The sequence below is a fragment of the Sphaeramia orbicularis genome, chromosome 10 (assembly GCF_902148855.1).
Source record: "Sphaeramia orbicularis chromosome 10, fSphaOr1.1, whole genome shotgun sequence".
Lineage (NCBI taxonomy): Eukaryota > Metazoa > Chordata > Actinopteri > Kurtiformes > Apogonidae > Sphaeramia > Sphaeramia orbicularis.
The window spans coordinates 33206941-33230839 of NC_043966.1; the positions used below are offsets into that span (position 1 = coordinate 33206941).

General features: G+C 39.7%; 1 protein-coding gene across 2 annotated transcripts; it reads left to right on the plus strand.

Moving 5' to 3' along the window:
- Window positions 1–102: 102 nt before the first annotated feature.
- On the plus strand, window positions 103–21053 carry synpo (synaptopodin). 2 transcript variants are annotated; one of them, XM_030145905.1, is made up of 4 exons: window positions 103–157; window positions 4980–6291; window positions 14270–16338; window positions 18421–21053. In XM_030145905.1, exons 2-4 carry the CDS (start codon window positions 6129–6131, stop codon window positions 19681–19683), a joined length of 3495 nt encoding a protein of 1164 aa, XP_030001765.1. In that variant the 5' UTR covers window positions 103–157; window positions 4980–6128; the 3' UTR covers window positions 19684–21053. The 2 variants fall into 2 exon arrangements, with proteins under 2 accessions (XP_030001765.1, XP_030001764.1); XM_030145904.1 differs by having other exon boundaries at window positions 128–278.
- The last annotated feature ends 2846 nt before the right edge of the window (window positions 21054–23899 follow it).

Consider the following 23899-nt stretch of genomic DNA (forward strand, 5'->3'; position numbering starts at 1 on the left):
CCCCCAACATTCGTCTGCTTCAATTGAGAGAGAGAGAGAGAAAGAGAGAGAGAGAAGAGGAGAGGTAAAAGGGGGAGGTGTGTGTGTGGAGTCCTAGGAACAGAAAAGGGGCAGTACACACACTCGCCTCCTCACAGCCAGACCCACCGGAGTACAGGTGAGCAGCATGACAAAAGCAGCACACAGCAAACAGGAAGGAATACTGACTGGAATCTAATCTGTCGCTGCCAGACTCTGCAGATTTGTCACCTGCAGATCATTATATTTATCTCCACGGGGTAAGAGTTTATCTTTGTTTGGAGAGGGGGAATGAATGCGGTGAAGTGAAGCAGAAGAGGAGGGAAACTTTGAAAGCTTTTGTTTGAGTAGATGACAAACATCTGTGGCCGCTGTTTTTCCCTCGGTGCAGGCTGCAGACTTACAAGAGGGGGTTGGCTGGATACATTAGCACTGTGGTCACTGATATTTGAGCCTATTGTCCTGCCTGTGGAGCCTGGTGTGTAGCCAGGTTATAGACTTGAACTGCACTGAGAAACTTTAGAGGGTGTATCCAATTAAATACCCGGCTTGAAGACTGTATTCACTTACTTATATAAGTAATTGCTTCCTGTTAACACAACAGGTGAGGCCCATTAACTGCTTTACAGGGGGGCAGCTGCAGGTCTGGTCCAACCATATGTCATCATATACACTGAAAGGGTTTATCCCTTTGACTTTGTTGCAACTTTTTGGGCTGAAAAGTTAAAGGCAGTGTGATTCTGAGCTTGTACACACATCATTCCAAAGTGTGTAGTTTGGTCACTTGAAAAATGAATGTGTACTAGTGTATTTCAAGTGCATGCATTTGTAAAGAAAAGATACAATAAAATGATTCTGATAGGACAATTTGCTTTGGATTGTCATTGTCCAGTCAGATTCAGGTGTAAACATGGGCTCAAACTGTGCATATCAGGGTCACACACAGTGTAGGAATACTGAGTGCTGAGTGTTTACAAATACAAATGCACAAACCTGACCATTGATCATTACTTTAAAACCTTATTGACCCTATTTTCAGCCCATATAACTGGTATAGATGTATAATAACAAGCATAAATTATGTCACATGTTGATGTAAATTGTGACTGCCAAAAATTACGGCAGTTGTACAAATAATGGCAGTTATTTTGCCATTGTTTGCACACATTGTACATGTTTCAAGTGTATTTGCACTTCCTTTCTTTGAAACCTAACAGTTTTCATATTATGACTCAGATTGTTATAGATGATGTTTCCTGGCACCAGATCATACACACCCACCTCAAGTATTTATCTGTACCTCTTGAAGTTCCCCACCTGTGACTGAGAGAGCAGGATGGGTTGCACAAGAAGCCGACACTTCATTACAATGTTTTCCTCTAGATGATTTATGATTTGTACCTGTAGGTTTTTCCAAAGACCAGAGAAAGAGACATTTGTGAGCTGACATGAGGTCTGTACTTTGCAGTGTTTTAGATGTCAGTCATCACCTGAGCACAAGCTGAGGCATGTTGACTATCACGACCGTGTGAGGAATTATGAAGCAGAAATGCCAATTTTAGAGCACTACCTAAAATTATTTCTGCAAGAGCTCTTGAATGCCTCTTTGTCTGAGCTGCTGAGAGAAAGCACAAAGCCCTGCTAAAGCCTTTAGCATTAATGGCTGAATGATTCCTGCATTCCAACCTGAAGATAGTAGACAGCAAACACATCACAGCTCAGCCTGGAGGGCTTCAGTCATAAAGTTTACTAGTCAATGTCGTGACCAGATGCCTCATTATGAGCCCGGAAACTGATACGCTTTAAAGTCTTACAGGAGGTGGAGTGCATGCTCACCTGACATCTACTCATCTCAAATCCTTCAACACATGTGTGCACAGAGCAGCTGATGATGTACATATGCCATACCTGAGGTCAAACTCCATGCAGTAGAATATATGAGTTATTAGGGAGCTGACGTGCCTTTTACAAGTTGGATAATGATGCAGATGTGTAATAAATGAACAGGACAATGGCCATGAGGGACAAATGAATGATTACAGTTTGTACGGCTGCCAAAACCATTTCTTTTGTGCATCATTGCTGCGGTAGACATGAAGCTGAGAGCAATGGGATAGATTCACTGCCTGCCAAAGAATCCATCATATGTTGACAATGTACAGGAACTCTGTGATTAGACACTGAAGTGGCCTACGGGCCCGACTGTAAATGATATCCTTGGTGGTAATCACTGAGGTCAGTGGGGGGCACAGTGTGGGGCAGGAGCGGGACAGGTGGGCACGGTAAAATACCTTTGAACTTCAAGGTAATTGGAGGGTAGAGGAGGACAAAGAGGAGAAATGACATCAGATCTCAGGTATGGCAAAAAGATAGGATCAGTGGGAGCAGAGGAGGTTTGAGAAGTTTGTAAGAAATACAATCTGGGGAGGATGAAAGCAGGCAGATGAGGATTTCATGAGCACATATGTCGCTGTTTTATTTTTCAAGCTGGAGTCAGCATTTCTGCCCATGTTGGTTTTTACAATCCTACATCTGCTCCGTGTCCAGCAGTTAATAAATATTTGCAGACTTGATCAAAGCTGGTGATCAAACCATATTTTAATCAATCTGTCAGTTGGAATCAGTGTCAGAACTGGCTGTTTACACATGTTCACCTCTGGTCTCATTGAGTACAGTAAACATGAAGTCTTGAAGCTTCTATGATTAACAAAGACAGTACATGTAGAGGGTTTTAGTGTAGGACAGTGGTGTGCACAGACGGTGTCAGCCTTCAAATTAGATCCAGATTGATCTCAACGTGGATCACACATCTGCGGGAATCAAAGAGCTGTTGTCGGTGTCTAAACAATACCCGCCTTCATCTCTTCTCACTTGACACAATCACGCCAGTAAGCTAAACTGTAGAGGATTTTTTGTTTCTTTTCTGAGAGGAGGTGGGGCCGTGTTTTGTTTGGGTTGATTGTGCTGAAGGGCCGGTGAACTGTCTTGTAACAGATTGTCATGATTCAGCTGTCAGGCAGATCCAGAAAACACAAGTCTTCAAGGGATGCACAAAGAAAGTTTTGGGCCAGATCAAGTGGTGACACAGGGACACATTTCCTGTTCAATAAGCTCTGTGTTGAAAACTAAATAACTTATCTCCATGTTTAATACATGTATGAATAGGTCTCAGTAAGTACTTTCACATGACACGTGTTACAATTTACAGAAATAAAATTTTGGGGTAAAAATACTTAAAATACTGCTGTGTGACATGGGGACTCAAAATGAACATCATTTGTTTTTCATGTTACACAAATGTACAAAACATGTTGTTCTCATAAGAAATTCATTCTAAATGAAACATAGGGCTTTAGCTATGATGTTGAACTACAGTGATCAATATTGGATAAAGTTTTTATGAACACAAATATGTTGTGACACTGGAACAGCAGTTTGTAACTTTGTTCAGTAATAATAAAAGACTTTGCTGGAACTAAAACACTACAAATATGCTAATAAACTTTTATTTAACATTACAACTGAAGTGATACATACAGCTAATAGCAGAGCATATTTCACAAATAATTGGATTGTACATAACCTTTCTATATTTTTGGACTGTTGAATAATTAGATCCTACAGATTCACACACTTAAAATATCATCTGACACAAGCAAGAAAAAATATTATTATTAAAGTTAATAGTGCATTTACATTTATGTCAGAAGTATAACTTTACATAATCAGTTATATCTTTTGTAAACAGGAGTTCTTAAGCTAAAAAATGAGCCTATTTGAGAAATGATGAGTGAAACTTAAATTTTTCTTTTTTTAATCTTCACTTTCACTTGATCTGGCCCTTTTTCAGTTCTCGCTCACCTTGAGAAACGTTGAGTGTTGCTTTGCCTCTGAGGAATTTCTGTGAAGGCGGTTAAAAAATAATGATTATGTTTGATTTGCTTGGTTCTTTTGCAAAATCCTCCCACTTATGAGTGTTACAGTGGTGAGTCACGAACAACAACAAATGATCAGCTTCAAGAGAGGGCAAGTCTGATCAAGGACAAGGATATGCAAACATTGGTTTATCATTACAAGCCATGCCAGTGGGTCCTTGTAGCTTTGAAATGGGAACATGACACTGCAGATCTAATGAAACACTTTATTGGATAAAGACGAAGAGACGCCACAGATGTCACTGGAGGATGTTCTTACTGTAAAGCTGTGCAGACGGTCTTTGATCCACATTCACTTTTGCATTGAGCTGTATCGCATCACAAACCAAGAAGCGGAGATAAAGCATTTTTCTCTGACAGCTTCACTTGAAATGTTCTTTATTTAATTCCTACTAAATTGCGACTTTCCTTCCTACTTTGGAACAGCACAGTTTATCACGTTCAGACTCTTATAAAGGCGTGTCCTCATTTCCGTCTTCGGCCTTTCATCCTGACCACAGTTCATAGTGAGAAGCCTGATCTTCATCTTTAAAGACAAAGAATGAGGCTTTTATTGCCTCAAAAGTGGATAGAAGTTGAGATGGATACATTTAGGAAGTAAACCAGTGGTCATTTGCAGTATTAGAAGAGCCAAGCAGAGTATATTAAAATGCTCCCCAGACCACATATTTTTTTCAGACAAAAATCCATTATGGTTTGTAAAAAGTGCAGACTCTCTGTCGACACAAAGGTCAAGGCTTTTGGACCACTTTCCAAAAAATCATCACAGATAATACTTTAAACTCAGCACAAAGGCATGGGTTAAAACTCAGCCTATTACACAAAAGGCGATGATTGAAAATTGAGTAGGATTCCCGTGCCAGCGTTTGCCAAGGTTGCGGTCTGCCAAGGTTGTGGGCAAATGTTACGCTCTGCTTTTGTCTTTGTAAATGCCACATTTTAAAACGATCATTGAAGAAAGGTTCATTTAAATGGTTTTGACATTTGCATAACTGTATTATAATATGTGTTTTTCTTTTTTTGCAGGGGGTTCTGGACAAGTAATGGGAGCAGATGACCTACCGTGACCTTTCCCCTCATCGATTCATACATAAGTCGCTTAAGACTAAAAAGAATCAGAAGAAAGACGTCAAACTTTTCTATTAAGAGTAAAAGAAACAGACTGGAAATCTGAGCAAAAGGAGCAGATTCATTTAAATTCATGACTAAAGCTGATCAGTTTCAGTATTAAAGCAGCTGGCAAAAACAAGAGGGTTCCTTTTCAGCTGTAGTTTTTTTATATTTAAAGTCTCTGAAAAGGCAAATTCTCTATCTTGCCTGCAGAAGCCGTGTCTGGATTTTTATGCAAAAGACACAACACAGAACCCCCGAGTAAAGCAAGTCTGAAACACTTTGGAGGTCTGAGTACAATCGAAACGTTGGAATGACCTTTTCTCAGTCAAATGTTATTCCTCGCATTCACCAAACAGCAGGAAGCTTCCATATACACAGTCCCCCTTCACTTCATTGTAAAGTTATGATCTCTGAGATAAAGACCAGATCCTTTTCTTTCAAAGAAAAATAATCTGCAGGCTGGAGATTGGGATGCAGACGAAAGGCATGTTTTGGTGACTAAAATAGAAGAAGAGGAAGAGAAGCATCTGGAAAAAAAAAAAAAAAAAGAGAAGACGGGAGTATTTCTCAGCATTTTTGTCCAATTTCTAACAGAGCACTACAGAATTGTGCAATTTAATGGCAGCCATCCATGGGAGCTCATCCAGAGAGCGTTTGGAGCTGGCCCTCCTGGGAGGTCCTGTTAGATAGGGAATAATACTTCATGTAAGCAAGAGCGCACTTCTTCCATCAAATTTCAGCTGACTACGGGACGTTTTGCAGAGGAGTATTACTGAATCTGAGGCCATAACCAGAAGCAGTAACCTGGAAAGTTGAGCTCTCTTTTCTTGTCCTTTTCATGTGTTTGCTTGTATTTCCAAACGTATTCACCGTCTGCCAGTAAGAACTAAAACTCCCTGCGTCCAGCCGGAGCAACGGAGCGACAGTTTCATCTTATCAGAAAAGCAGATTGAGCTGACTGGAACGAAACACTCAGATCCCCCCCCCCCCCCCCCCCCCCCCCCCACTGAGGGCTTTTGTCTCTTCTGCAGCAGAAGCATTTTGTTTGGAGTAACGATAGAAATGGAGAAGGGACATACGTCTATCAGGAGAGGGGTGAGCTGGAGTCCAGGAGGATTGAGAAAACCTCTCCAGGCAACGCAAGATGTGCACACTCCAGGGACAGACTGCAATGCATCATGGGAGAAGACAGGATTCAACAAAGAACAGATGAGCCGGAAAACAAGTAAGTGTTTGTTTATTTGGCATTTTTGCTCCTTATTTGGGAAACTGAAGGAGCACCAAAGAAAATGCATCATTTCTATTCCTCAGAAACTTTCTACTGACATGTTTGTGTTGCTTTAATGGTGCAGTATGATTCACCCTCAGAGTAAAAACAATGACTTGAAAAAGGAGAAAGTGGAGTAGGTAGAAAATAGAGAAAACAGGCGGCCCTGCCTCCTTAGAGCAACTTGACAAAGAATCTATGAAACATCTGTTTCCATGCCGTAAAGATACAGGCTTCCCTAACAGCTATGGAAATGCAATCATGCATCACAGCTAAAGGGCAGTCACAGCCACTGACAATCATGGGTGAAGTTGTGGGAAAAGCTATGTGGAAAGTTCTTCAGTCTTGCCGTTTTACTTTCACAGCTGTCAACTTCCAAAGAAGGACAAAAAAAGGAAGCGTTTTTACGGTCTATAATAACACCTGAAAGTTAGTTACACACAATATAGAATACATACTAAACCGGACAGACAGTTCCCTCAGGGACGTGTATGACAGATCTGTCAGATACAGAGGAATATAGTGGAGTGTGAGAAAGTACAACAGCCACCAAAGAATGCTATACTGTCGACGCCCTGGTAGATAGAAAGCCTCTAAACTAAAGCAATGTGATACGTATCATGACACAGGGATTCAGAATCATTATATTATCGAAAGCTGCCTTATTAAATAAAACACACTATCATACATTCAATCTGGGTGAACCTAATAGCTAACAGTTACACTACTTCTTCTCTATGTTTCTATAATTACACAGGCGTTGAAAAGTCAAGTGCATGAGGATACTGCACATTACAAATAGATCATGCCACCCTGTGCAATTACTGAATTACAAAAGGCTGCAACTGAATTAAATAAAAAAATGAGCATGTTTTAATGTGACATCCTCTTCTGAACTCTGCTTATTATACACACATAATAAAGAAATGATTAATGAGTATTTGATTAAGCAGTGAAGGTCATGCAGTGTGTAGACCAGGTGTAAAGCAGACCAACATAAGCACTACCTCTGTTGAATGGTTATATTCTGGATTCTCTGACACTGACCTTGACAACAATAGCAAATCACAGTAACATTGCATTGTGAGTTTTTCCACAAAATCATGCAGCCCTAGTGACATTTAACACTGCTTCCAACAGAAAATGACTTGTTTCCCCACTTTACGCCTCCTGAACTGCTTAGATTGACAGAACTGAAAATGTGTACAGGGTGGGGAAGCAAAATTTACAATATTTTGAGGCAGGGATTGAAAGACAGTGTATGACCAGTTAGTTTATTGAAAGTCATGAGAATTTAAATCTTCAAATCATATTTTACTGCATTTCTAACAGTCTTGTTGTCTACCTCAAGTTCAATTGCCATTTTTCTCATGGATTTGGTTGGATCCTTTAGGATTTTGGATTTGAGAGCTTTAATAAAAGCTTTGGTATGTTTTTTGTTGCTTCCTCCACTTCCAGACTTTCTTGTAATAGTTTTGCTCATAGTCATTCTCTTCTTTCCATTATAAACAGTCTTTATGGACACTCCAACTATTTTTGAAATCTCCTTTGGTGTGACGAGTGCATTCAGCAAATCACACACTCTTTGACGTTTGCTTTCCTGATTACTCATATGGGCAAAAGTTTCTGAAAAGGTATGGATAATAGTGTTAGGTATGATTATGACATCAATATATGTTTGGTTTCAAAACAACTGACGTTGTGCCTGCTGAGAAAAAACAACTAAATGTTCATTGTAAATTTTGCTTCCCCACCCTGTATGTCAGGAGTGAATCTCCCCAGTGTCATTGCATTCACACACATTTGTATTTATTAATAATATAGAATACTATGATACATTCAACATGTGGTTTTTGTCTGGTAAATATATGTTGAGTGGAAAAACACCAGCTTGTGGAAACATTGAACTAATTTTTTATGTTTTGAAACTGCTTTGAAGGTATAAAAATGCAAAGTAGATGAAAATATGATGTGTAATCGAACTTTTTTCTGGAAATTTAGTTTTGATAAAGTCTTTTTCACAAACCAGAACTGAAGCCAAAGTATCAATATGCCCTACATGTATTAAAAAAATACTCCTTTCTCTACTCCCAGCATTATTCCCATCACTCAATACACACTAGTTTCCTTGAATGCATCACAAATCTGCAAATACAACACAGAATCACTGCTCGTAGATGCATACACCTCCGCAGAGATGACTCCTAACATGAATAGTAACAATAGGGACACAGTTTGGTTTCAACCTCAGTACTGGTCTTTTATTTCACCCATGGGATCCACAGAGAGTTTAGGTCACATTCAGTCTGGTCAAATCCCAGGACCTTTGTTAATCCCTGTCTGTCCATACGGCTTCACACACATCACCCATGGGGGCCGGTGCTGTCATCCCGCTCACCCCACAGTCATCGCCCGCAGAAAGATAACATCCGACAGGGTAATCTGACCTTTGATACACAAATACATCGGTTGGCCCCCTGACTTAAATCCCCCTGCTGTGGGAAGGGGGCAGGGGTGTGTGTCTGCGTGTGTGTGTGTGTGTGTGTGTGTGTGTGTGTGGGGGGGGGGTCTGTCTGTGTACACCCACGCTGGGAGGACGGGACAGGACCGAGGGCAGAGGGATGAGGTAAAAATGTAAGAGGTGGAAGGGGAGTAAAAGGACATGGATAAACAATGTGATGTGGACACTGCTGCATCACTGCCAAAAGTTTTGTCTCTGTTGGACGACAGGAAATTCCTATCCTGCCCTTGTAGGTTGAAGTTTTGGGCCTGGAGGGTCCAACAACGCCAGACACTCAGGGAGAAAGTAAAATCAGACACTCACTGTAAAAAGTGACAGTCAGCTGAATCAATGCCTGGTCAATAAATGCAACATTTCCTTTATAAAGTATTTACTAAGGTAAGGCATTAAGTTGAACTAAACATAATTAAATCAATGAACGATTACATTTCAACTAATTTCAGTACAAAAGCTATATCTACTATACACTGTTGTTCGTAAAATTGTAATAAAATATTTTTACCTCCTTTCATGAAATGATTGTGACAATGTGATTTATTCTTTATAAAAAAAAAAAGTGTAACTTATATAATCATTATACCTGGTCAAAGGTCATTACTAATGTGTGTAAATAAGAATAAAAAGAGGAATGAAAACAGAATTATTCTATCTTTTATGGGCAATAATATATGCTCCTGAGACCGAGGAATGTGAAAATTTTAGCTTTTTTACATTAAACATTTGTCTTGATTGGAAACTGCATAATGCAACAGTTTTTTCAGATACATTTTAAAATTATTTGTATTTATTTATTTATTTTAATGGAATGTCCTTTGCAGTTGACAGCATTTTTTTTAAGTAAAACTGTCAAACTTCTGTTCCCTACAAAGGAAAAAATGCATTGCTGGGTCTCAGGAGGTTAAATATGTAATCTGATCCAATCTAATTAACAATGAGAGAGTTTGATTTATCTTACTCATTTTAAAGTCATTCGCTTTAATAATTTTCTTCATTTTGTTGCTTTTTTGGAAAATTTTAATGAGTAAGTATTAAATAATGTTACTTTGTTGATGTAAGAAAAATAATGTCCTCCATCCATTCCATATATGTTACAAGTAGTTTATCCAACTGATGTAAATCTTGTGAAAAATGAAAAAGGTTGAGCAGAGTAGAAATAAATGAATCGCAACAAGATAGTGATGATCTTATTCAAATGTTTCAAGTTTCTTGGAAATGTATTAAAATGTAAAGTTATTTGTCGCTCTAGGTGGTCTAAAATATGATCTATAGATCCACCTAGTAATATAAACAGTCATTTGTCTAAATGTCTAATTACACTGATCTATGTCCTAAACACCAGAATAAAGTAAATGAAACATTACCAATAAATTTCACTAATATACAACATTTAAGTCAAAAGTGCTGGTGGGCTATAGTTTTCAAGATACAGTATTGAGTCAAAATACGAAGTTTATTAATTAATAAGAGAATCGGTATTACTCAAAAAGAATATTTGTCTCTAAGCTACAAGTTCTACTTCGAACAACAAACACAACAACAACTGCATAACAAATAAAAGTGACTTTGGTCAAATATGAATAATGTATTTTCCCAAGTAAATTGGCTACGACTTGGGCAGTTATGCTATGAGGCTAACAACATGTCTATGTATAATGGTTGGAAAAAAGTTTTTGGACATCTAATGCATTTATAATATAATACAAAAAGAATCACTCTCATTGAACTCTGCCAAATATTGTTCCATTCTCCAAACCCACATGCTCCCTTCTGCACATGCTCTGTTCAGTTGAGTTCAAAAGTGAATATTTCAGCAAGATAATGAAACACATCCAGGGCGTGACAGGTTGAGAACTGAGTTTTGTTTTTTGTGTTTTGTTTTGTTTTTTTTTTTAAAGAAAATCATTTACATTTTATGTTCGTCTGATACAGTCACGCCTTTTGAAACACAAAAAATGATAATCGTGATAATATTTGAGACCAAATTTAAAGGGTGTCCAAAAGCTTTTTTCCACTACAGTATATATGTAATGACACTTGCTTGTCTTGAAAACATCAACCAAAACCTGTCATTTGTTTTCTAATTAACCTTATTATTCTAAATAGCCTCCTGATAAGCAGCAATGCATTTTTGTCCTCTGTAATGGACAAAAGTTTTATAGGTTTAAAAGAAAAGAAAAGAAAAGAAAAGAAAAGAAAAGAAAAGAAAAGAAAAGAAAAGAAAAACACTGTCCATTGCAAAGGACATTCCATTAAAAAAAAACAAAAAACAAAACAAAAAAAAAACGTTGCATCATGCTGTTTCAAATCAAGGCAGTTATTCAGTGTAAAAAGTTTTTACTTTTACTCAAACTTTTACTTGTCTGAGTCTCAGAATGATATGGTAATATCCCAAAAACTGTAGACTACTGAAAGCTTTAGTCAAACTTTCTTGTTAAAAATGATCTGATTATGTAAAATATACAATTTATTTGTGTTAAATACATTTAAGTTTCTATTCATTATTGGCCATGTCTGCTCTTGGATTACTGCATGTGTTTTAGGTCCACCCAGTGGGCCTGTTTTTTTGTTTTTTTTGTTTTTTTTGTTTTTTTCTTATTTTTTCCAGTGTAGTGCTGGGTGTAATGCAGACATGCTGCAGAGGGCAGGGGGCAGCAGAGGTCAGGATCTGGATCTGTGGAGTCAGACTCTCACTAATCCACCACACACATGAACTCGAGTGTCTGTGGGTTCACTTTCCACATCAAAGACTCCAACAAGAGGTCAGACACTTCAGGACATTAGACAGATAAGCGGCTCAATAATTGCCATTGATTGGACACTTCTTCAGAACTGTCAAAACAAAGCGTAGCCGCACAGACGTCAATACTTTGTCTTGCTGAAGTGAGTTTTGTCATTAACCGGAGCGTGTCCATGTGTTGGTGCACATTGGAAACAGAGCCGGAGGGTGAGTGACAGGCGGCTCAGCCTCCAGCCTCCTCCTCCCTCCTCCTCCCTCCTCCTCCTCTGTGGATGTGCGCTGTGGGGCTTCACTGCGCTGTTTGCAAAGTAAAAGAAATCCGAGCCACAGAGAGGGGGTGTGAGGCGAACAGACGCAGTTAAATTGAAAAGTCTTGTGGAAGTACAACTAAACAGCGGAGCTCTGATATTTGACATTTCAGAAGGTAAGGATAGGCACAAAAGGCGACCCATCAGGGTGAATAAAGCAAACTTTCAGGAAAACTGAGCTTCTATAGCCTGCAACTAAAAATTTTTCTATTTTTTCGATTGATTATGAATTGCTTACAGTGCAGTATTTGTCTAGATGAGGATAAAATCTGCTGTTTGGAACTCCCCAAACTTCACTGAGTGCTTTATCTGTGATCAGTTCCTCATGGGATCAGCATTTGAACATCTGCAGGTTACACTGTAAACAAACCAGCAGATCTTAAAGTTGTATTTCATGTTTTGGCTGACTTTTTTTTTAATGAGCAACATTGTATCTATTATCTATTAGCATTATCCTATGTTTCCATCATTCTTTATCTGACTATTAGAAGAATCAAAAGTTCATATTTCATTAAAAGGATCCCTGTTTTCAGAGACTTACTATTTTAATCTTGATGTGAGATGGGATTTGCACCTGCCTGTAACTTAATAAGCAGTGTAGCCTCTACTAGAGGTATGTTTACAGTCAGGACATTTCATTTCATGCCCCACTGGCTCTGGTATATTCCGGTAACCTGAATTATAAAATGCCTAATAAATGACATAGTGGATTCTCTGATGGCATAATGCCACCCACACTGACAGGCTGAAAGTGCAGTGTAAGTGGGCTACCTGTGTGGTTCATTCCTCTGTAGCCGTCTATAGAATAAGTTGATTTATGCTGGTGTCAATATCAGTGAGGGGACTGCTTGTTTAAAAGGTTGTGCCGATTATGTTTTTTTTTCCTTGTCAAATTGATGCGATAAATATTGTTTCTAATGTGTTTCATACATCTCCACTTTGTATCCACTCCACTTTCATATTCTGTCTTCACTGTGTGGTGAGCAAAGCAGAAGTGTCAGGTTGATTGATAACATCGCTGAGGCTGATGTATTTACACAGACATAACCACTTTAATCATGAAGGGGTATAATTTCTTCCTTGTAACTACTCTGCCAATATTCATAATCCAAACATGCTATAATCCCTCTTTAAACAGCACATATAATTGAAAAAACTATGCATATGCTTTTGAACTTTGCTGGGTGCCTTACTATGAGTTAATTCAATTACTCCAAGGGTAGACTTAAGTCTGTAAAATCAATGGCAGATGCACATTATTCCTTTTTGTGGGTGCTTGAACATGCTTTGTACTCCATGCCAGGAAAAGTGCATGCAGCATTAGATCTATAGGATAGCTTTACAGAAGATTGATTTTAATGTGATTGGCATATGATTACAGCGAGTAGCTAATGTAGCTGTCCTGATCTTTCACCTCGTTAAAAGGAGATGGTGTCTGTGCCAGCTGTTCGAGGCTGTGTTTAATATGAATAATGGAAATGAGATTAATTATCTTCTAAAAGCGCCAACGTCATGAGTTATTCTCCTTTGAAAGTTTAGTTGGAAAAAACAGCTGGAGCTGTACCTTTCCTCTCTAATTGAACCATGATGTAGTCACTATATTTAAGATGGGAACACTTTATTGTAGCTTTAGTATGTTTATAGACAGTGGAAAAGACGGCATTTTTGGAAGCTCCGGACTTTAAAATGGACTTTTCAAAGGGCGAGCTGCAGCGTTTCACATAATAACTTCGGAGAAAAACCAAAGGCATGTTGGAAGCTCAGGCAGGGAGTTTTCTCAGCGGTGGAGGAATGCTCAGGGAGGGACTACTGCAGATGGCAGAGGAAATAGCTTCACTGCCTGGAATGGAGCACTTGAGCTCAGAAAACAAACTGTCGGTGTCAACACAGATGCATTTTATCACGTAATTTCAAAGCAATCAGCAAAACTGCACAATCAGTGTATAACGGCGTATTAAACTGTTTATTTGAAAATGCCTCTCTGCTTATGTCTGCTAGTCTTTTGCCCACAGCTACAGTTTGCTGAGTTAAGTGTCCACAAAGCTGTATTTTTCCTGCTACACTGGATGGAATTAAGAATACAGCAAAGACCAATCAAAACCATATGGTGCAGAAACAATTATGTGGGTTTCAAACAGAATATTTAATCCCAGACTTGTTAAAAATGTGTCATTGCCCTCTATTTGTACATAAAAGCAGTCTGGTTAGTTTTAATGAGATGTGGTGGGAGTTGTCTTTGTTTAAACAGTTGGCATAGCTTGCCAAGTCTCTTTCAGCTGTTAATAAAACATCTCTGTTAAAGAAAAAGAGATGAAATCGTTTGTTTCTTTAATTGACCATGGCCATCTGTCCCTGTCTGATTTGCTTCAGATTTGACCCGGAGCGCCAGTTTATCAGAGAAGGAGCTGAAGGAGGCTCGAGTCAGGAGTCAGATCATCGCCGCTCAGCTCACCGTTCCTTCCAACTCCAGTTCCAGAGGCGTTCAGCTCTTCAACAGACGCAGGCAGAGAGTCAACGCCTTTACACTGGAAAGCTGTGGAGAGGGGTCAGAGGAGGACAAGGCGGAGAATGTGATATCCAACCCTGCATCTAACAAGCTATCATGGGCAGAGAGGAGCAGTGAGGAGAAGGATCGAGACCTGAACTATAAGAATAGCTCCAGCAGGCTGCTCTGCTTATCACCTGGGGTGTCACATCCAGTTAGTGATATTATGGAAGAGCCAGGTAAGGATTTCCACCAGGAAGAAGAAACAGACAACTGTGTTATCCAAGAGAGACATTTTCTGCCTGTCAAGGAAATAGAAGAAGAGGAAGAGGCAAGAGATAAAATCCATGAGGAGCATGAGGACACATTCAAGGATGAAGCTCCCCGTGGAAGTAATAACACTGATCCAGTTGTGATAGGGCATGTCGAGGGGGAAGCAGAGATAAATGGGGGCCACACTTGGCCAGATCCCGCCGGAAAGCTCGTTAATGGCTGCCACAGTACCTCTGGACCTGAGAGGGCCTCTGTGTCCACATCCAGGCAGGCAACCGCCATCATCAATCGAACTGCCAGGCCCTTTTTCTCACCGCCAACAGTGCAGTCTCCGGAGGCACTTAGCCCCGTCATGGACATCCCTCCTGCTCCGTCTTATGCCACCCCTTCTCTTCCTGCCCAATCTGCAGCCTTCTCCCCTCCGCCTCCACCTCCGTCGTATCCCACTCCTCCCCTACCGGCCTTTACAAACCAACCCCCGCATGCTTACTACTCGAGTCCCCCGCCGATGTCTCCTGTCATGTGTCCTTCATCCCCTCCTGCATCCCAATTCCCTCCTGCTCTTTCTCCTGTGTCTCAGTACCCTCCGATGCCTCATTATGGCCCTCCCACAGCCCCAAAGCCATCCACCTTTGTTCCTCAGCCCATTTCAGAGAGGAAATCAATAACACCAATCAAAACAGGAATACTCGAGGAGGGTGCTGCCAGAAGGGCAAATAGAAAGTCTATGTTCACATTTAAAGAGAAGCCAGTGGTAGCTCCAAACCCTGAGCTACTCTCTCTTGTGCAGGGAGTCGATGAAAGGAAGAAACACGGAAATAGATCTGTACCTGAGCCAGCACCCGAGGAGGAGTTACTGGCTCTGGGTGCAGAAGCCTCTAACTTTCTTGCAAAAGATGAGGAAAGAGCTGTTGAAGAAGCAAAAGCTCCAGAATGGGCCTCCTCTCTGAGGAGCTCCAGAGCTCGACCCAGGATCGAGCACAGACCAGACCAGACCCTCACCAATGTATCAGGGAAGGGGGCGGAGCTGTTCGCCAAGCGTCAGTCCCGGATGGAGAAATATGTTGTAGAGAAACAGAATCTAGGACAAATGAGGTCTCCTTCTCCAACGATGTCCCTTCCACCATCTTGGGTGTACCCGTCAAATATGCCTGGACGGGTCAAGGCCATCGCTAGGAATTCTGACATGAGTGCTCAGCTTTCACAAAACTTAAAGGCACAACAAGAAATCAAGCAAAAACCAAAGCCAAAAGCCCCAGCACCGGAGCCAGTCCCAGAGCCGCCTCCCATGGAAAACGGCTGCTCCAAAATAGAAATGGACCTGTCGAGGCACCGACCGTACCAGCTGAGCTCATCCCTCTTTATCCTTAAACCAATCAAGGACCCTATTAGTACCCTACCCAGAGCAGCACCGCAGCCTAAGAACCTGATCTCAGCTCAGTCCTTCTCCAGACAGACTTCTTTACCCAGCAGCCCACTTCCTCCCTTCCATGCCACATGCATGTCTCCTCAGCTGCCTCTCAGCCCTACAGGAGGATATCCATCGGATCTGGCCTCTGGGCCGCAGAGGATCAGTTCTCCTATGTCTGCCTTTTCTCCAGAGAGAGTGACCCCTACTCGTTCAGGGGTTCAGGCACCGAGACCCACATTTTCTGCCAAGAAAGCAGGGATTGAAGGCCAGGTGTGGAGACCTTCATTCTACCGTTTCTAAAAATCATTTGAAGAGATGATACCACAACTTAAATTGTGTAAAACTGCACCTTTCTCTTCAAGTTTTCCCTTCTTCTTCTTCTTCTTCTTCTTCTTCTTCTTCTTGTGCCTCTTGTGCCTTCTTTCTGTTCAGTATTTCTTTTAGGTAGAGGATTTTTTATGAGTGGAATGTTTGAGTTGTCATATATATTTATAAGTATAAAACATTCATGTATAACAAAAGCAAGTGTAAAATAAACATACAATGAAGTCTGCCTTTATAAATCATCTAAAATAATTTATACATATTGCTAAGGGTATATACTTTAAGTGGTTATTTTCCACTGCAGCAGCCCTGAAAAGCAATAATTACACTTTTAACATGTCTTAATGTAGTCAGATGCATTGCCTTACCCACATTTCAGCATGAGGTTTTAGTATGTTTTAAAATATCCAGAGAAACAACCTCACACTTTTTCCACTTTGTCTTGCAATTCTGTGGGCACCAGGGTGATGCTGCTCTACAAAGCACTTTAACAGATGGCCTGGCATCTGCTTTATGATCTATGATTTGCAATGAAATTCTGTGTACTGACATGAAAGTTGCAGCAAGAGAGCTGCTTTTATGTCTTCATGTCTTTGGGGTAATTTTCTCTTATTCATGTCATTTTCTACTTAAATATATAGCATGTAGTTGGACTCTTTGATGCCTTAAATCTGCAGACTGCATACTAATTTGCATCATGGACCTACATGCAAACTCTACATTGTTTTAGCAAAGTAGTAATTCCAGAGGACATCATCAGTCACGGTTGTTTCAGACTTCAAGGTTTATTCTCCTTGTTTCACTTCAGAAACCTTGATTCTCTACTCTGTCCTGCTGTTGTCACATCTGTTCTGATTGATGTGTGTCTTTAGCTGCATCTTTCATTTCATTCTCTGATTAAAGCTTTATTCTAACACTTTCTGTGACCTCTTTCTTCCTGATTTCTCTGGCTTTCTTCAGTCTTCACTTCTTGATTCAATTCTTACTAGTTATTCATGTCCTAGTCAATAGCTGACTCAGTAATCGATAGTTTGCAACAGGAGACAGATGTCATTATTAAAGTTTCAGTGTGTAAGTTTTAAGAATATCCAGCTTTAGACACAGACTGCATAAAATGTTCTTTACCTTAGAATAAGCTGTTTATTTCTACATAGAGAACATGTTGCCAACAAAGAGTCTGCCATGTTTCTACAGTAGCAGTAGCTCAGAATGGACTTACTTTTGGTCTTTTTGCTGTTTCATAATGTTTAAAACCCAACTTTAAAGTGCATGACAGAAAAAAAAAGTTCTAATGAAGGTCTGTTGTGAAGGTGATGGCAGAGTGTAGCAGTCTGCAACTTCACCAGATGCCACTAAAGATTACATAATGAAGCTTAAAAGGAGTATGTGATATTTAAGGATCATAAATAATCACTCTTTATTGCCTATTTTACACTTATTGAGAATTTGAGTCATGACCCTTAGGCTTGTTGGCAGACATTCAGAAAAGTACATACCTGTAAACTATATCATAAGAAAATAAAGATTTTAGCAGTTCAGTCTACGACACTTAAGGCTGTTTTCATAATAACTTGTCCTTAATTAGCATGAGTATGAAATGGACTCAGCCCCTGCTTCAGTCGAGTAACTTCATATCCCTGTAAAGGTTAATCACCTTAGGAACGTTAGCGTAACAGTAACCTGAGAAAGACACTAAAGACCAGGCCTATATGTGCTGGTATTGAGGCTTAGTGAAGAGACACATTCACCACTCAGCACTCGGCTCTGACTAAACACATAAATACCCTTGTATTAGAACAGTTTCTCTTATTATAAATAAATAAAATCTATGCAAGATGTTTAGGGTCAGACAATGTGCACAGGAAAAAGTACAGTAAGTTTTTGGTTTTTGCAGAGCGTAACTTAATCCATGGTTCATTAAAACTTAAAAAATTCAAGTCATTACAGGCATTTTGTTACTAAGACTTGTTGACAGGTGTTTTGAGTTTTGCTGCTTGTCTAAAAATAATATTTGTTATGGTCCAACAGACACCAAAGGAGTCCTCCCCTGCTGAAACCCCCACTGAGACTCCCACGCCAACCACAACACCCAGCTTCACCAGGCGCTTCAGCAGCCCAGAGGGCCCCTCCACTGGGACCTGGACTCCCACCTTCCGCCCCACCACTACCGTCTCCAGCTCCAGCCACTCAATTATTTCTCCTGTATCAACTCCCCGGGGTACAAGATGCCAATCTCCTCTGGTCAGTCAGAATAGCCAGTATTCTAGTGCTGCCTGCAGTTCTTCATCCAGGCCTTCCCAAACACCAACAGTCACTTCTCCATGTTCTCCCTGGGGATCTAGATGTCAGTCCCCAATGGTGGGCCACAATACCCAGTCCTCCACCATCATCCCCAGCCCCACTTTCAGACCGTCCCAAACATCTACAACTTCAACCCCTCCTTGGGGTTCAAGATGCCAGTCGCCCATGGTGAGCCAAAGTATCCAGTCTTCCACTGCCAGCTCCACTTCAGCATCTAGACCATTTCAGACATCTACAGCCAATTCCCCAGTCTCTCCACCTTGGGGTTCAAGATGTAAATCTCCCATGGTTAATCAAAACACTCAGCCTTCAACCATCTCTTCAGTTTCTGCTTCAAAACCTTCCCTTCCTTGGGGTTCAAGATGCCAATCACCAATGGTGAGCCAGTCTTCAACATCTACATCCAGACCTTCTCATACTACTTCATCACCTGTCTCTCCTTGGGGTTCACGGTGTCAGTCTCCTGCTCTGTCTCAGACCAGTTTGTCATTCCCCGCCACTAAACCTCTGTACACATCAAATGTTTCCTCTCCTGTTTCCCCCCCTAAAGACAGTCGTTGCATGTCCCCCACAGTGAATAACCTAGACTCTAAGGCCAACCATCGCCTCCTGGCGAAAAACATTATTAACGCAGCCAAACGGAAAAACAGTGCTTCCCCTGGTGCACTGAGTGGTCAGAGTTTACCTATTTCACCTGTCGGAAACTCCCACCCACAGTTTGACTGTCACAAACCACCCATCAGCCCCTTCCAGCCACGGGTCTTGGGAGCCCAGTCCCCCACTTTCACCAGTCCTCCTCCTACCCCCACACAGAGGATCTGCTCTCCTGTGAGGCTGTACAACACCCGCTCCCTCACTGACTCTGATGCTTCAGTTGAGTCTGAAGACTCTGGCCTCCGGTCGCCTGGTCTGTACTCCTACAACACCTGTCCCCGGGGCTGGGGTGGTAGCCTGAGGGTCAAGAGAAGCACAGTCTCCACTGATCTGTGAGGGTCTGATTAATGTATGATTTACAGTGGCTGAGCGCTCTGTAACTGAATACTCATTCTAATAGTAAACACTTATTATGTTGTATTTTAAATGACTCACACCCATCATATGGACTGACAAGAACAAGCTTTCTACATAACGCAGTTGCTTTGGCTTGTACGCTTTATACATACTCAGAAAAACCAAAGATATTTGAATTCATGTTGAATGAATGTTTTACTTTTTATATGTTCACAGGAAACATGCCTTCATTGTCAGTATTCCATTTAGATAATACTTCAGTAAATGTTTATCGCTATCACAGGACGTTATATGTCTTATACATTGTAAGTTATCATTACGTTTGCTGGTCTGACATAGGGAAAGCTGGGAGAGTAGGAATAAAAATGATGGTAGACAGAAGGGATGCATGGAAAAAAGAGGTGTAAATAGCTTTTTAGACTGTACAGTACTTTAATTAAAGGCATTCCCTTTGTCCTGTATTGAAAATGAATCGAATTAAACTTTACAGTTCACAATGAATTTACTTACAGAATATACTGGGTAGACAATATCTGCACCCCCCCCCCCCCCCCCCATCTTTTCACATTATCATACATGACCAAAACGTTCACTGTTTTAATCTGTTGAAAGTAAATCATATGCATAATAATGCTGTGCAATAGCCAATAACACATATGTATGTTGCTTTATGTGATGCATTAGCTCATTGAATGTAAATGTTACAGTCTGATGGTCAAAAGACAGGAAAGGAGCACAGAGCATGAAGAATCATATAGGGGTTCGATGGGGCATTGACGCACTCGCTTAATCAAACACTGTTTCCTTTATTAGGAGAAAAACTTTTGAGAGTATCGTATTAATCTTCAGTCATTCACATTTTAATGAACAAACGATAAATGTCAACATGTGCGAATTAAATGGCATATTGATTGTACTATTGATACTAGACATTGAAGTATGTGTGTCTGTGTATTGTTTTGCTGGCCACAGTCATTTTTTATATTGATAATATCTCTCATTAGGAGCAGTTTAGCATATTTTCGATAAGTACCTGTTTGATGAGGTTTAAAATGTCATGCAAGTAGGGAGGGTACATAAAATGTTGAGTTTTCATAGGAAGGAAGGCTGGCAGAATGTTGAAAGATGTGAACTAATCAGTGTTTGTGGAAAAAAAGAGGGTCAGAGGAGTGACGTATTTAATTCACATACATACTTTGCTATATTCTACATTGTTTTTAATCCTGAAATTCCTTTTTGATACTTGATTTGCACTTCTGTTCATTCCATTTCTGATGACGTTATCTAAAACTTGATTTGCTTGATAAAAACAATGAAAAAAAAAGTGAATGTTCTGTTATAAAAATCAGGCCAGTCCCCAAGAACAGGTTGACATGCTGACACGATGAATGCAGTAAGATTTAAGTCTGACTCTGTATTACATGTATAATTGAAAAAACATTTGCAGCATTTTTATCTGGCCAGGTCCTTCTGTACACACTGCAGATCGTTTGTTGGTTTCCCGACGTGCAGGCCAAAAGCATCAGCACATTTCTAAATATTTACTTCTTCTTCTGTGTGTCTTCTGAGTGACAGGCACACCTGCTACATGGTGACCTGGCCTCCCTCAGCGGGATTAAACCTATCGCTGTCATGGATTGGTTTCAACCTGGGTCACCTCTGTCACGTCCTCAAACACAGAGAAGAATCTATTGACTCTTAATGTTTTAGTATAAGGTTTTTATTTGGGTTCTGTGACTGCATGTCTTCCTTTAAAAACAGTCATGCTGCATTTTGTTACTGTTTGATTTCTGAATAAGAATGCAAAAATAAAAAAAATGATGACACGCCAATCCAACACTGGTGTGATATGCATTTTCTTTTTACATATATGCATTAACTTATTTCAGCTGTCGTTGCATATTTCTCTATTTTATACCCATAGTTACTTTAAAATAAAACTTTGCATTCTCAGTAATGCATAAGCAATTTTTAAATACAATCATTTCACGCATATAATATTAACCCATAAAGACCCAAACAGCCACCAGCGGCACAAACCATCTACAGATATAAACTGTTTAACACCTGTTGATCCACTAATTCTATCAATACATGTAAATAATTGGTGTAAAATGCAGTTATTCATCTTTTTATGGTCATCAGATATGACCCATTTCGACGTTCAGAGGCTCAGTAGTGAACATGGAAACATCGTCATCTTCTACAACATTGATTCACCAGTTAAACCCATGGAATTGGATCAATGACAGTGGACGGACACATTCAGTTAGCAATATCTTTGCTGAAAAAGTACATTTTTCTTAATTTTTCTTGGTTTTGATATAATTAACTTTGAATTTACTCTGAGTTTTTGTGAACATCTACATGATCTGTGAATTAAATATAGGAAAATACATGATTTACACCAAAAAAAAATGCAAAATACAGACAATAATATTATATATAAAAAAAATGGTGATAAATCAGATAAGACAGGTAGAAATAGAGAAAAAAATCATTTAGGAACTGCCACAAAAGTAGCACTGGGTCTTTATGGGTTAATAATGACACATGCAAGGGGTTTAAGTCTGCAACAAGCCACCTAAACAAATACTCACATTTCACCCGGTCCTTAAATAACATCAGTTATATCAGTTGGGAGTTACATAAACATAAACATCTGAAAGGTCAACACAAATGGCTTTAGTCTCTATCACAACATTACCTACGGAACAAAAAGTATTTTACAGGCAGCCATAATCCCATCCCTGGTTATGACGCTGCTTGCCATGTGAATATACTCACACTTATAATACACTAGTTTACTGCCTGAGATAATGATGCACATGCACGGGATCAACCATTTTTAGATGTTTTTACAAGTCTTTTTAGGGCTTTGCTCTCATAGTGACATGCTGTGTAATTGTGGTGATATTTAGCGAACTAAAATACCCTGAACAACAGCACCTCAGGGTGAAAAGAAAACCAAAGCCTCTGGAAACACAAATTCATAGACTGCCATCTGTAGGACTTAAGACAGAAGTTCAAATGAAACAACAGCAAACACTGCTTTGGAGTTTGATGTTTTTCATGTTCCTGTGCATTGAGCTGTTTCACAAAATGGTGAAAAAACTCTTTCGTCTGTCGTGGCCTCTGTTGTTTTTTTCATTTATGCAGCAAATGTTGATGAAATATAAACTTATAATCTAATATGAAATTAAGCAATAGAAAACTTAACAGTAGTGTCACCGTATTTACATTGATGTTGCAATGAAGTTTGCATGGATCCTTAAAAAAAAAAAGAGTAAAATTCCTCGTATTCTTTGAAGGTACTTAGCGAATAAAAGCGATTCTGTATGGTGAAGGTATCATTGAAGTAAGCATCAATATCAACTGATAAAATTAACAATAGCAATTGGTGCGTTTAGGGTCCTGCTATGATTTCTACTGACATGGTAATGGAGCCACCATCAATGTCATAAATAACATCAGTTTTTATTCTAGTAGGATGATCTTTGACTGTCATAATAAAGTATATGATTGTGCAGTGTCACTTTAAATAGCCTATGTGTGCACTATTATCTTGTCAGTCATAATATGATGACTAAATTGCACATAATAGTGTACAACCTGCTAATGGATACTCATCCTAATATCCAGCACATGTGACGCAGTTGAAGATGTTTGTACATACCACACATGCAGCATCATTCAACTCAGAACATACAATGCTTGCAAGAGAAACACACAAATCAGCAGATGTTGCAGGTTTGAAGACTGATTTGTTTCCTTTTCAAAATTAATCTGACTCATCTCTCTTTTTTTAATAATGAATAATGCAATACATTTTTTTAAATAATAAATGTACAGCAGATATGTGTACAGTATTGGAACACACACACACGCACACACACACACACACACACACACACACACACACACAGAGGCAGTAGTTAGTGTGACCTCCATTTGGATTCAGTACATCTTCAACTCTCTTGGGTCGACTGTTTTCATAAATAATCTTGTGTTATATTACATACCTTCAGAATGTCCCTAAGGTTTTCATGGTCTTTTATCCTTTTCTCTGTCCAGGTGATCCCATATAGCTTCTAAAATATTTATATTTCTTTTCTGAAATGCTTTTTCAATTTTTAATACTGTTTACATACTTGCTGCATATCCCACTTGTACATATATTACTACAAAGACTGAC